This window comes from Camelus ferus, chromosome 5 (assembly GCF_009834535.1).
Source record: "Camelus ferus isolate YT-003-E chromosome 5, BCGSAC_Cfer_1.0, whole genome shotgun sequence".
Classification (NCBI taxonomy): Eukaryota; Metazoa; Chordata; class Mammalia; order Artiodactyla; family Camelidae; genus Camelus; species Camelus ferus.
Genome location: NC_045700.1, coordinates 60,694,005 through 60,709,303, shown reverse-complemented (window position 1 = coordinate 60,709,303; position 15,299 = coordinate 60,694,005). Strand labels below are relative to the sequence as shown.

The following is a 15,299-nucleotide window of genomic DNA, read 5'->3' as shown; positions in this document are numbered from 1 at the left end:
AGCCTGAAAAAGTTCCTACCAAGGGTAAAGATGTCCATTTACCATTTTCTTATTTCTCAGTAATCCTTTTCTTTCTTAGGGAGAAAAATGACAAATGGCACAAACTTATTTCACATGTTCCAGTATCATTCCTGTTTATCAGAGGAAGGCAGAGCAATCACTGCATCTGGAAACCAAACCAGGAGGTGACATATTAGTTGTCCAAACATTTCTTTGAAAAGTAGTAACGTAAGACATAAGAAGAGTCGTGCGTGAGCTCTCTGGTTGCTCATGGCAACCTCAGCTGCATATGGCAACCCACTCCAGCTTGGATATCCAGGTTGCCTTCCATGGGGGAAGAATGATCATACACATGGTAAATGAAGTTAAACAGTAAAGCCAATATAAACACTGATGTTTTGTCTTCTGACAGCATATGAATGTGCAAGCATTAAGTTATAGGAGAAAAGGGGCTAATTTTAGATTTGTTCCTAGCCCTCTCCATGTGAATGGTGTCGCTGTGAGCCCAGCAATGAAGTTCACTGTGTTGTAGCAGACTGCGCAGTTCCTGAGTGTGTCAACCCAGTCTATGAACCAGAGCAATGTTGTCCTGTCTGCAAAAATGGTAAGACCGTGCTGCGTTAGCTTTCAGAGGGGTTAGTTCATAATCCAGATACTCCACCACTGCACACCATGCAATGCAAGAGCCCTCCAAGGTCTGCCTGTGGTGTTTCAGTATGAGCATGGCCAGTTTATATTTTTATCCCACTGTAAAGTGAAAATAAGCCAGCAACGGGTGAATCGTGAAGCTTTCCATGTGGGGAATTAAAGCTCTTATAAGCTGACTTTGTGGTGATCCCTGTTACTTACTGTTGATTTATAAGGAGAATTTTGGAAAGAATACAGTAGCATCTTTTTGTAGTGATTGAATTACTCTCCTGTGGAGGCTATGAAGCCATTCACAGTGCATAACCCAGGAGAGAGCGGACAATAAATACCAGGTATTTTGCTTTGGGCGTAGATAAGACTTTAGGTTTAAAGTTAAGATATCAAAGAATTACAAAATTCAATTACTCACGTACTTCAGTTGAAGTAAAGAGGATTAGAAAGTTTAGGACTTTTACTCTAGGTTTTTATTACAATGGAAACTTGCTCGTAGTAACTGCAATGGAGAAAAACTTGGTTTATAAGTTTATGGGTTCCTTTTGGCCCTCATAAAAGGGAGACGTTGAAATGACTACAGAATGTGAATCACTCAAAATTGAGGTGATGCTGCAAAGAGGACAATGCGATGCCATCCGTCAAACCCAGGACAGCGTATCAGCAAAATCAGTATCATACTCCTGCCACTGGTCATATACCACCGCGAAATAGAGCTTCACTACCTTTATAATGCCACCCCTCTTGGCATTATTATCTGCTTGAAAAAGTAGTTCTAGCTCTTAAGTAAGCTGAGGTCACTCTAATGCTGAATCCCTATGCCTTTCCTTGAATTAGCGGTCCTCATCTTCCTCTCTTACCATTTTTGTCCTGAATTTGGCATTATGTTAGCTCACCTACTAATCTTTTCCATCACAGATTTATATTTAGTAAAAAGAGGTATTGGGTGATTTAGCCAAAGGAAAAACAAAAACAGCTGTGATTATTTATCTAATACTTGTAGTGTTTTGGTATCTTCTCGAATGACTTACTAAGAACCCTTAAGAACATCTTTCCAGGCACAGTTTTTATCATTTTTGATCATATAAATCTATTGAATTGAACATTAAACTGTACACCTGGCTTCTCTTTTTCTTCTTACCCCTTTCATGCAAGTAGCCTTTGTCTTAGCGACCATCTCTCTGGCTTAGAAGGTAGAAATAAATTATCCTCCTGAAGTTCAGATCTACCTAATGTATGCCAAGATATCAAATTTAAGACTTTACATTTTTAAAAGGATATTGAAGAAACTGGAAAGATACAGGGAAGAACAATGGGATGATTTCATGGTTGAAAAATAGGACCTATGAGGACAGACTGAAGGAGTTTGCATAATTTGTCCTGAAGAAGAGAAGGCTCAAGGGAGACCTAACTGTCATAAAGTGTATGAGTGGTTAGTCTAAAGTGGAAGAGCACCTGTTATTTTTCCTTTTCTCCAAGGACAGGAGGAAGAAAAAAATCAGCTACCTAATCAATCTTTAAAACTAGGATTGACAAGTCTTTGACTGAAGGCTGTTTTTTTTTCTAGAAGCAACTATCTAAACAGGTCCTTGAGGATCCTCTCTTCCCTGGATGGTCCTGGTTAGCTATATTTCACATTTAGGGTAAACAAAACTATACTTAACGTTAAAAATTCTCATCTGGACATACTAAGAATACCGCGAGAATTAAAGCACACTAGACCATGGGTGTAGAATACAGGGTTTACATGTGCACCTGCGGCATCACCCCCGGACTCCCTACGAGGGCCTGTAGCAGGTCCAAAGTCAATGTCCCTGTCAAGTGTTCAATCAGCCACTGCAAACTAGTCACACTTAATTTTAGGTCACCCAAGATTATCCTGTTTCTGTCACATGCCAGACTAGAAATTTGTCCTCAGATGAAACTCTCTTTGTACAAAAACGCAGAATGAATGGACTTTAATTGTTTGATTAATTAGTTAATTAATCAGTAACCCACCAGCATTCCTGAAAAACATATGTTGAGAGAACAAAATATATTAGTTAAGTTTTCCAACTTTTTGTTCCAGAAGCACTACAAAATGACGACTTCTGTTCCCTTTGGCCATTTCCAAGGAAACCTTTTTTCTTTTTTAAATAAGGGAAATAAATTAACCTGAATTAGAATTAGTCAGAAGACTAACACTGATTGCAATATAACATTGTGACATGTTATCTTTTTTATTATTAAATGCCACTAATTAGTCACTTATGTCCCCAAAGTAAAGTACAATCACTGTCAAAGAAGAGCATATTAAGGGCTGCTGGAGAATCCTTATGACAGCAGTGGTACCAGTATTTTTATTGAGAGAACAGACAGAACCTCAAGTCTTGCTTGCTCTCGTTTTTAGTCCAGAAAAGAGGCACAACTGACCCACATATAGAAGAGCTGAAGGCAATAGATGCTTATCATGACAGAATATAACAGAACAACTTCTTCAATTTCCAGCACATGATAAGCCTATCTCATTCTATACGACAAGATTCATTTGCCTAGTATAGTGTAAACTATTTTTAAAGTATGGTACTATTTTCTTAGATTAGAAAAACAACAAGATAAAAATCTGCCCTATGGAGTCAAAGTAGAGGCAACAGACCTTAATCTGTAAACAGCCCTATAACATTTTCTACATATTCTTAAATCATCATAAATGTTGAAAATTTTTAGTTTGCTAAATACTATCTTAAGCTGCCAAATACCTTCTTTTTGCATACTAAAATTGATTTTTCTGCATTCCAGAAATATAATTTGCCAAGAGCAAGAGACATTAAAGATATAAAATGAAAGTTTAAAGCAATAGAATCTACCACAAACTCAATATGCACCTAATATCAAAATCTTTCAGAATAAGAGCAAGAAAAAAGAAGTATATTGATATATATGTAGATATATATGTAGTTTTTCCAGAAAACAGTGGTTTACCAATGAAAATATAACATTTGCCTTTAGAAATAAGTATTTTTAATATTATAAAGTACAAGGTAATCTTCTCTCTAGATAAATGATAGCCTCTATTCTCTGTAATATAATTTATAGAAATGAATATAAAGAAATATACTTCTAAAATTGTTCTCTAATGATGTTAAAAAACAGACAGAGAATTTTTAATTTCTTGGTCTCGACGGTTACCTCAAGCAAGATTTTCCAGTGGTTATCGATAAAGACAGCCAAGCCAAAAAATATACTCCATCCTTATTAAAGTTAGTTTAGCACCAAGAAAAGACCGTCAACTAAGTCTGAATAAAATAAAAACGTTAAGGAAAGATGTGAGTGGCTGAGCATACAAAAAACAAGAGGAGAAAGAGGAAAGTAATTTTTCATTTGAAGAGGATTAGGGTGATTGACATAGGAATTTATTGTTTTAAAAAATATTATTAAGCATTCGCTTATCCCTCCCCTATACACCTTCAAGAGCTAAGAATAGAAATGCCTCTGAAAGATAAAACATTTCTAGACCATTTTTCTTCCCCCAAGACTGTGTTACTTTGACCTATTTTTCAGCCCCATTCTTTTCCATGGGAATTAATTAATACTCTTTATCAGCTTTGTTTCTATAATATGAAAAATAAATCAGCACAGCAACTGCTTAAAGGAAATATTTCTATTTTGGAGTATCATATAAATATTTCAAATATTTGGTAAATGACTATTCATTCGACTAATGAAGTATTTGATCACTAGATCATTAGTCAATGCACATGACTAACTGCATTTTTTATATTTCATCAGCCAGTATGTCAGTGAGTTCTATGTTTTCATTGGGATATACAGTCAGTCATTATTCATCGTTCAGAAGAAAAAGTCACTTCGTGAAAAATTAGAATAGACAGGAAACACCCACAAAATCCTCCATACACATTAAGTGAGAAGTTTTCCTATCCTTTCCAACTATTAAACTGAAGTTATCATAAGCCCTGTTCAAATATTTCATTCCATATCCCTTACTCTATTCTGGTTTAGTAGTGATACAAATAAGGAAGGAAACAGTCTGGCCAAAAGGCAAATGGAAAGGAAGAAGACAAAGGGGATGGGCAATGCACAAATAGGAGAGAGGACTTTAGAGGCATCCAACACCTTCTAAAGGTGCTTGGGGGAAAAGGTGCTATGTGTCAACACATACAACTGTTACTGTCCCTATTATACAAAGAGCTCCTTGAAATAAATAAGAGTGAAAAACAATTCTACAGGGAAGTAAATGGGCAAAGGATATATAAAGAAAACTCACAGAAGAAGAAAACCAAATGTCTAATAAATATATGAAAATATTCTTAACCTCACAAGGGATCAGGGGGATAAAAATTAAAACAATAAGATACCAATAATGCATTGATAATAATTTGAGATTGATATAAATTGGCAAAGATACTGAGTTGAGAAAATGTTGAAATAACTTTTAAAAAGGTACTCTCTATCAAAATTTGCATGTAACTTGAAATCAGCAGTTCTATTTCTTGTACTTTGGCCTACATTCATGCACTAAATTTTCACTGCACTTCAAGAGCAGAAAGCTGGGAGAAAATGTAAAACTCCCTCAATGGAGAAGTGAAATATACTACAGCCTTTAAAAAGATTCTATTGACATTTTCACTGCTGTGTAAAAATAAGCAAGGAGTGTATTGTGGACTATACATATTTTATATATAATATAGTAATGTATTCTATAGAGAATACATACATTTTAAGCGATATATATTTAAAACATTTTTAGTTTTAACTTACATACAATTTTAAATAGATATTAAATGTGTATGTACACAGGAAAAGAGCCCAGTGTGGATACACAATAGAATATTAACAATGATTCAACAATTACTTTTAGGGAGTAGAAGTGAGAAGGTAAAGGGAGGGGTGACAAGAGCTAATCTCTTTAGAATATTAAATCTTTACAGATTGATAATAAAAGCAACAGAAAAATACACAAACAGGCAGTTCATAAACAAAATGCAAATGTTAAACACAAAAATTATTTAGCTTCACTAACAAATTCAATTATTTTTATTTTTTTAAGCCTTCTTTTGTTATTTTGTATGTAGCATAGGAAAAATTCTGGAAGAATACACACCAAATTTTTTTAACAGAAGTAGAGAACTTTGACTATTTCATGGATCTCTTTACTGAATGAGTTTTCAAAAAACTAGCCTAGTTTTGTAAGTTAATAGGTTTTATCAAGCCTTTAAGGAAAAGATAATTCTAATGTTATTTAAACTCTTCTGGAGGAGAGATGATACAAACCAAAGATTGCAAACTAAGAAAAAGTAATGGGGAACTATTAAAATATAAAATCCCCATTCTAAGACCCTTGGGTTGTAGACTTTAGAGAGGGAACTGAGTTCATATCCTATAATATATTCCATCACCAAGTGGGTCCAGAGCAGCATTCTTCAATCAGTCACATGAACATTTCTGCCACAAATATATGATAATTACATTAGGGAGATGGAATAAATATAGTCTCTCACATCATCTTGGGTCAGGTTTTAATCCCAACTGAGTTTTGGTATCAAAATTGTGAAAAAAAATGGGTTTTCAGAGACTCTGGGAAAACGATTGTATATCTGTGTTAACAAACAGAATCTAGCACCAGCTTAAAATAATTATTCATTGTGACAAAATGGAGTTTAAAAGATAGTTCAATATTAGAAACTCTATATTAATGCAATTTATCTTATTACTAAATTGAAGAGAAAGATCGTTTATCGTTTATATATATGAGACATAACCAACAAAAACTACTGACAAAAACTCTTAAAAACATGAGACTAAATAATAAGATTTACATGATAAAACCTCAGCCCCAAAAGACAGAATCATGCTTAATAAGTAAATATTAAAGCATATTTGATAAAGCCAGGACTAAGATAAGGATGCCCACTGTTATCCAAAATTTCAGATAGACAGTAGATATGAACTAGTTAATATAGTTAGAAAAGAAGGAATTCAAAGGAGAAAAATTGGGAGATAAAACTACAGCCATTACCATAGATATGAGATATACCTGAAGAACCCAAGAAAATAGACTAAAAACTGCTACAAAGAAAATTTAGTAAGACAGCAGGGTACAAAATAAGAGTACAGATCTCTCTCTCTCTCTCTCTCTATATATATATATATGTATATGTACATAGATTATTAAAATAAAATTGTGGCACTAGTACACAATGCAGAGATATCGATGGAATATAACAGAGTTCATAAACACACTTAAGACAACATATGAAAATTGATATTTGATGGACAAAGTAGTTTTGCAGTTCAGTGGGGGAAAGATAATTTGTAGAAGAAACAGTGTTGGGAAAACTTGACTGAACAAAATAATTTTAAATTATTACATAAATTTTAAATTCTACCTTATTTCATAATTCAGAAAAACTTTCAATTCAATCAAGATTTAAATATAAACTGTTTTCCCAGTCAAAGAAGAAAACCTGGACATTTGATTTATGATCTTGAAGTGGCTAGATTTTAAAAGCAAAAAATCTCCACATAGCAAACAAAAGAAAACACTACTACAAACAAGTAAAAAACTAAGGGAAAATAATCTTATATCCCTAAGAGTTAATCTCTCATATATATGAAAATCTCTTTGAAATTGATAAGGAAAAAGATCAATAAATCAATCTTAAAAATGGGCAAAGAACTTCAAAAGTCATTCCACAAAAAAAAAAAAAATTGAAACAAAAAGTTCCTGAAACTTACAAAAAATTTCTCAAAAGAAAAATGCAAATAAAATTTTGATACCATTGTTTTCACTTACAGATTGCCATATATCCTATAATTTAATAACCTACTATGTTGCTGATAACTGGTAAAACAGCAGTCTTTCATATTGCTGGTGGCTATATGAATTGGTACAATACCCATGGAAGGAAATTTAACAATATGCCAAAATTAAAATGCACATACCTTCTACCTGAGCAATTCCACTTCTATTTACAGACATGTGAAATGACAAACAATCAATGTTGCTCATTTTCTATGCTGTACTTCAGGTTTTCTGATTAATGAAGAATAATCAGAAAATTTGTAAAAGTAACTATAGCTTTACATTTTTTTAACATGCCATTAGTTGATAACCAAAAGAGTTAATTTTTTTAAATACTCAATATTTTTAGTCATTTATAATTTAATTAGCTTTCACTTAACTTTCTTTTTTAATCTCATGTGATACAGTTTTAAACTTTAATTTCAAGTGACTCAAAATTGTGAAAGTAATAAAAATCTACTTAGCATCAACTGATAATAGGCTACTTAAAAATATTAAATACATATTAATATGTAGATGATAAATATGTATGTATATATAGAGAGAGTTTTTAAAAAATCACAAAACCTTACAAAGAACTATTTTATAAATAATTAACAAGGAGCTGTACCTGATTTCTAAATGTGAAAACTGAAATTAGTTAGGTTGCTATTTCTCTAATGATAAATAGAAATCTATCAAATTTTCCATGTGATGTAATTTTCTTTTATAAGTTAGAAAAGGCTGGAAAATTTAAGTACAGAAAAGAAATGCACTTGGTAAGTTTGGGGAATTCAGTCTAACAGATGCATTAAAATAATATGTAAAGATATAATTTTGAACAATGTGATAGTGGCACAAAAATAAATAGAATACAAATCAGAAAGTAATCTATATTTGTATCACAATTTAGCATACGATTAAGGTGACATCCAGTATCTGATGAAAGAATATATTATTCTAGAATTATATTGTGAAGGTTAATCCTTTTTTTTTTTTTTACCAAAGTGAAATTACATTCCTGTCTCACCCACTATATAAAATTAACTTTCAGTTGGATTAAAGATATAAATCTAAAAAAATGAAACCGTAAGGGAGTTTTTTAAATAATGTAAACATTAATTTACTCTTTGGGTAGGGATGGTCTTCCTAAACATACGTGCAAATAAAAAATGTATAAAAGGGAAAATTAAAATACAATTTAGATAATATATAATTTTATCTTTAAATTTCTTCATAAATTATTTTTGGAAAGGTAAAATGTAACAGGCATTCTCATGTTTCACTGGTGAGAGTGTAAACCAATATATCCTCTCTGAAGGGCAGTGAAAGTGTGCAGATCTTTTATCCAGCAATGTGGCTTCTAGAAATTGATCAAAAATAAATAATCAGATAAGAATATAAAGATATAGGTAGAAAGATATTTATTATAGAGTTGTTAATAATAGCAAAACCTTGGAAAGCCTGAAACCTAAAAATTTGGTGGTTTAAAAAGCCATAGTGTATCTACATGGACCGACTACTAAAAAATTATTACAAATAATGTCATAGAAGAAAAATTAAGAACAGTAAGCCAATAAATGATTTTCTACTTTCTTCCCTTAACTAGCTCATATTTTCTAAATTTCCTACAACTTGTATTATCTCTGATATTTAAAATTACTATTCAAAAGATTAAAACAGAAAAATTCTTTAAAAAGATCATGTAAAGTGTTTTCTATTTTTGTGATTTAATAATCAATGATGTGCCATTTATTAGAAATTGCACTATGATTTCTTGTTAGAATTTGTACTCCGTAAGTAATTAACTAACTAATAATTCTACCACTTGACTTTCAACTCCTTTAACTAAGAGACTCTTTGTAAAGCATTTAGAAAACCTCATTGCCCATTTTATGTAACCATTAGGGCGACTGTTAAAATATTCACCTAAGTATATCCATTTACATTTCATGAAGCTATTTTGCAAGATCAGCCTTTTAAGTTTGAAAACCGGATGCAAGTCTCATCTTAATTCAGTACTTTCTCACATCCTCTAAGGTAGACAATTAGTAACAAGTGAAACACAGACGTTAAACAAACACACTGAAGACGAAAAATTTTCTGACAATTGCACATATCCATTGACCACAGAGCCCCTGAAACAGTTCATGATGGAAGCACATCCTATGAAGGACAGTTTCAAAGTCTGTATTTCACTGACTCCATAACTGAAGGTCAGAATTATCTTCATATAAAGCAGGTGTCAAAACAGAATAATTACAAATAGCTATCTAATCAGCCACAAACAATAATTTCCTAGTGCTTTCATAAAGCTTCCTGCAAAATATGAAAGGAAATATTTACATTTATGTTGTCTTAAACCAACAGGAATCCCTCTTAATTCATCAGCAAATTAGATTTCAAAAACATTATTTTATACATTTGACACAATGAAAATTAATGCCACATTCATTTCCTGCTAATGACATCTCTTTCATTATCAGGGCCACCCAGACCTTCAGAAGATGAAGGGAGGAAAACTAACACGTGCAAAAATGAGAACTTTTCTCTGTGTTTTCTCCTCAACATACAGGAAACGCTTAGGGGCTTTTTTCCCTATAGAAGCATCTGGAATGTTGGATCCGGTTCTCCTACAAAGTGCACACTGACTCCTTTGAGAACAGACACATTAGGAAGAAGCACTCAGTCCTTCAAATGCCGTGTAGTTACTGCAGTGTTCAGCCCACCACCCCACAGGGCGCCTGAGAGCCAGAGGAAGGGTGATGTACGCTCATGCACTCAATGTCTTGTTCTTACCCATTCATATCACCTCAAAGACAGCCTGGCTCAAAAACAGTAGCTTGGCAGAGTGTTGGACACATCTCCCAGAACGGACCATGCATTTCTCTCAGCCCCGCCTTCTCTCTTGAGCCTCTCTTCAACTATGTTTTTATAGAATAGTGCTGACTTCTTGGTCTGTAAGCAGTAATCTCTGATAAAACACCTCTGTGCACTGTAGGTGACCATAAACAGACAACTGGGATCATTAACAGGTTCCTTGGGGAGTTGGAGCTGATTTTAGGAGTAACTAAGTGGGGTAGGGTCCGACCTGAAAGCCAGTCTTGCCAAGTTTTGGAATCACCTAGAAATAATCTCTCTCTAAAGGAGGCTTGAGTCACTGACCATGGGAGAGCCTCACTGAGGGAACAACACAACTGATCGTCCCAGGGGTGTGGAGCCGCCGGTCCACACTGACCCCCAGGCTCTTCCTCACACAGCCTGGGTGTCAGTGCAGCTCTCACAGGCACCCAGAGCCCAGTGGGTCACTGCTAACGATGAAGGCACAAACTAAAACAGAGCTGCCCTTCATCCAAACCTCCTTTCTGAGGGAGACATGGTAGGACGCTGCATTCATGAGGCTCCACCTCATGTCAGCCTCACCATATAGAAGCTCAGGCTTTGCAGAGAGGAGACAGACCAGAGCAAGCCGTGTCCAGCCACCCCCACCACTTTTCCCCCTCGCTAATTAGTGTAAGCCTTGTGCTGGTAGACAGAAACAAAACAAAGTTGCCACGGAAATAGTGTTCTTGACCTGCTTTGGATTTGACTGTCCTCAAAAGCAGTGGGCAAGTTGGGCCCGGGGAGCCTGGAGGAAGCTATTACTCTACCTTCCTCAGAAGTTGCAGAGGTCTGGAGCAACAGTCCCAAACAGGCTCCTCTCCAAGCACAGGTTCCAAGATTCCCTTCCTTACAGATAAGACCAAACCTCTTGGGCCTCTAGGTCCCATGTCTCTAGTAAAGAAGGGACCCAGAACTCTTCTGCGTGCTCCTGGAAAGATCCTAACATCCCCTCAGCCAGCAGTCACAGCCTCACCCCCATCCTCACCATCAGGCTGGAGATACTCAGGACTAATTTCTTCCTGCCTGGCTCCCAGACCCCACCAGGAGCCCAGGACCACCAGGGCACCCCTCATCCCTGGACTCTGCTCTTCACATGGTGCTGTGAGCTATGAGGTGACACCCCAAACCACCACTTTCCAGTTTCGCCCCCTGCTCATCTGTTCTCCATCACACCTGCTGCCACATGAACAGTATATATTTGCCTTATTTAGCTGCTTGTCTCCCCTGCTCACAGAAATATAAAGTCCAGGCAGGCAAGGATTTTTGTCTGTTTTGTTCACTGTTGTATTCCCACTACCTACAACGCGTTGTGGGTGCAAATATATGTTTTTGAAAAAGTGAATGAATGAACACCCATATGGTGCCTTTGGCAGAGCTAAAATTAAATAAGAAAATTGATTCTTTTGAGTTCTTTTAAATTCTCTTTTGAAAAGTATCAGTCTTCTATTTCATGGAGAAGAGCTTTCATATGCAGAGTTTGAGAGGCATTGTGTGATGGGAAAGAAGGTGCTTATTAGAAGATTTTTTCCCCTAATTAATGTTGTTTTATTTTACCCCTAAGACAGTGGTACATATATCGATGGGAGGCGTATCAAGGTGATCTCATGGGCTGATTGCCAAGGGAAACCAAGTCCAGCTTGTTGTTTTTTTCACCACTTTAGAACCTTGCTAGGGACACCTAAAGCTTCTGTTTCTTAAGAAATGACCGCATGTAACACATGGATCACTTCAGTACAAAATTAATGTAACACTTCAGCCAGTATTGTCTATAATGAGATATTGTATCTAATAATAGGGATTGGACTTTTTATTAGTTAGGGGAGCCACGAGCATTTATTGAATGTGTGATTTGTCAGTATTTGGTAAAATCAACTCAACAGAATGCGAAGACATGAAATAGACAGAAAAATGTGACTTGCTATCAGGGCAAGGGGAAAACAACTGATTGCAGGGGATATTATTTAATTCTAGAAATCAAACTGTGTGCCTGAAAAAGAAACCAAAAATATGGCATCAAACAGGGACCAAGGAAACCTGCTAGCCACTGTCTTTTCTGGGATATGGTGATTGGGAAACTCTCGCAGGGCTGCTGCGGCTCAGGCAGTGAGACCTTTGATGTTTAAATGTAGCTCTGAGCTGCTTCAAATCAGTCTATCAGAAACGTTAAACCTCCTTTGAAACATATTTACGGTTGGATGCCCCTCAATTGAGAAAAGGGAAATGTGAAGTCCCTGCGTGCACACTTATTTTGCTTACACGAGCTTCGTTTGTACAAGGTGATGGCACAAAATAGCCATAAATGCTGCTGCTTGTCAGGGTAGATAACCAGCCAACCCTGAGTCCTCTCTTCCTCTCACACGTCACTTTGATGTGCTCTGCAGAAAGGTCCATAAAGCAACCCACCTGCCTCTGGAAGGCTAAGCTCGGTTAGTTTCCAACGTCATTAAATAACAAAATAGTTGGCAGTGTTGTATCCAAATCTTAAAAGCCTGCCTCGCTCCAACTTTCTGTGTTGGGATTTAAAATCGGGGTTAAGAGGTAGGGCACCAAGGACCGAGGGCATGTGTTTAAGATGGGGGGTTCTCAGTGTCTGTTTAGACTACAGGCTTTGATTTGATTTGATGATTTCTTTAAGAATGGAGACAGATGACATTGAGAAGCAGCAGAGGAGGAAAGCTGCAGTGTAGAGGAGGGCATGCCAGCTTGTCAAGCCTGAATTTCTGCAGGTAGATGGCAAAGAAACTTACTTGGATTCTGTTTTAACTCCCAGTAAGTGCAATAGTCAGGTCCCTGAGCTGAGTGAAGTAATCAACACACATGCAATGTCATTTGAGATGTTCAGCCCATCAAAAATAGCACCCCTTCTAGCCTGCCAACATACATGTCCACACACACACATTCATACATACTCTCATGCTCACAATTTCTTTTATTTCTAAAATTTTTATAATTACCCTTGAGGAAAAGAGCTGGTACATCAGGTATTAATGACACTCATTAAGTTACATATGTTTTCTTGGGTTTATGAGATGACTAGATCATCAAACATCGGGCCAATTAGCTTAAGTGTGGGGAAGAGCATTGGGGAGTCCTCAAAATAGTCCCAAGCCAGCAACATCCCCACGATCTGGAAACTCATTAGAAATACAGATTTCTGAACCCAAACCTACTGAGTCAGAAATTCTGGGAGCGAGACCAGCATCTGTGTCTTAGCAAGCCTTCCAGGTGATTCTGAGGGTCAAAGTTTGAGAACCATGGACTCTTCTCAGGTGTCCGTTAGGGGGTCTGTTTACTTTCAAATAAAGGGTAAATGTGTGTTGGGGGAAGTTAGGGGAGAAAAAACTAAAATAATGATCAGCCGAGATAATGATTTAGGAGGACAAGAAGTAAGACAACACTGGAAAGGAAGAGTCAGATACACAACGCCCTGGAGTCAAAGCAAGGCCACTAGGATTGGAGAAGATCCAGGAATGGAAAACCCCAATGGGGGCAAAGGCGGACCCCCATTGGGGCCTAGAACTGATACAGGTGGGAGACATCAGGGAGATGACTTTCAAGCTAAGCTATTAAGAATAGTCAGACCTAAAGATATTTCTTAATAAACAAAGCCATGATCACTGAGAACTAAATTCAACTGACTTTTAAAGGCAGCAAAAGTCACCAGAGAAGGCACAGTCGTGAAGGGAAAGGCAGTGTGAGATGAACATAACTATTGTTAATTTATTCATCATTCACCATGTGCCTCTTTACTGATCTACTATGAAGAAATGATTGCTTCAGGTGAATTATGTTCTGGATTAAAATTATGATAACTATTAATATTTTCCAAACCATCATTATATTTAAGAATATTTTCATCCCTTTAAAGAGCTGTGCCAAGATCTAATTGACATAAAGTCAGTTCTATATTTTTGTCTGTAATTTGATGCTTTGACATATGTATACCTGTGAAACTATTGCTATAGTTAGGACAGTGCCCCTACCTATCACTCCCAAAAGTTTCCTCATGTTGCTTTGTAATTCTTCCCTTTAGCCCTTCTCTGCCCCATTCCTTCCCTGGAAACCTCTGCTCTGCATTCTGTCATTACACATGAATATGCATTTCTCAGAACTCGGTATGAATGTAATTGTTCAGTATGTACTCTCCTTTGTCTGGATTCTCTCATTCAGCAGTGATTATCTTGAAATTCACTCATGTAGTGCGTGTCCCAGTTCATTCCTTCTTTATTGCTGAATGGTACTCCATTCTATAGATATACCACAGTACAATTTAGCCAGTCACTTGTCGATGGATATTCTCGTTTCCAGTTTTTGATTATTACAAATAAAGCTGTTTTAAACATCTCTGCACAAGTCTTTGTAAGGATATATGCTGTATTTTCTATTGTGAAAATACTTAGAAGTGGAAAATTAGATCATATGGTAGATGTATTTTTTCACTATTTTTTCTTTAGTGCTTAACTGTTTCAAAGTAGCTGTATTATTTGAAATTTCCATAAAAAATGTAGCAGAGTGCCAGTTCCTCTACATCCTCACCAATGCTTGGGATCATCAGTCCTGTTTAATTTTAGCTACTCTAATAGAAGTGTATTACCATTTTATTATGGTTTCAAATTGCATTTTCCTAATAACTATTGATGTTGAGCATCTTTTCTTATGCTAATTTTCCATCTGTATTTCTTTCTTAGAGAAATGTCCGTTCAAATCATTTGTCATTTAAAAAAAAATTATTGGGTTGTTTGCTTTTGTAATTTTGAGTTTCCAGAATTTTTTATATGTTCTAGAGACAAGTCCTTTATTAGACATATGATTTGCAAATATTTTCTTCCAGTCTATTTTATATTCTTTCATCCCTTAACAGTGTCATTTGAAGAACAAAAGTTTTTAATTATGATGAAGTCCTATTTATCAGTTCTTTTTTATGAATTATGCTTTTAGTGTTGTAACAAGAAATTTTGGCCTAACTCATTATCAAAAGTATTTTTCTATTTAGAAA

At 35.7% G+C, this 15,299-nt stretch overlaps 1 protein-coding gene across 1 annotated transcript in view; it reads left to right on the top strand.

Moving 5' to 3' along the window:
- The window catches only part of VWC2L (von Willebrand factor C domain containing 2 like), a 137,209-nt gene that overhangs the window by 21,200 nt on the left and 100,710 nt on the right, over positions 1 to 15,299 (top strand). Inside the window, exon 2 of the mRNA XM_032479931.1 lies at positions 475 to 604. Within this exon, the coding sequence (XP_032335822.1) occupies positions 475 to 604 (130 nt within the window). The remainder of the gene's footprint in view (positions 1 to 474; positions 605 to 15,299) is intronic.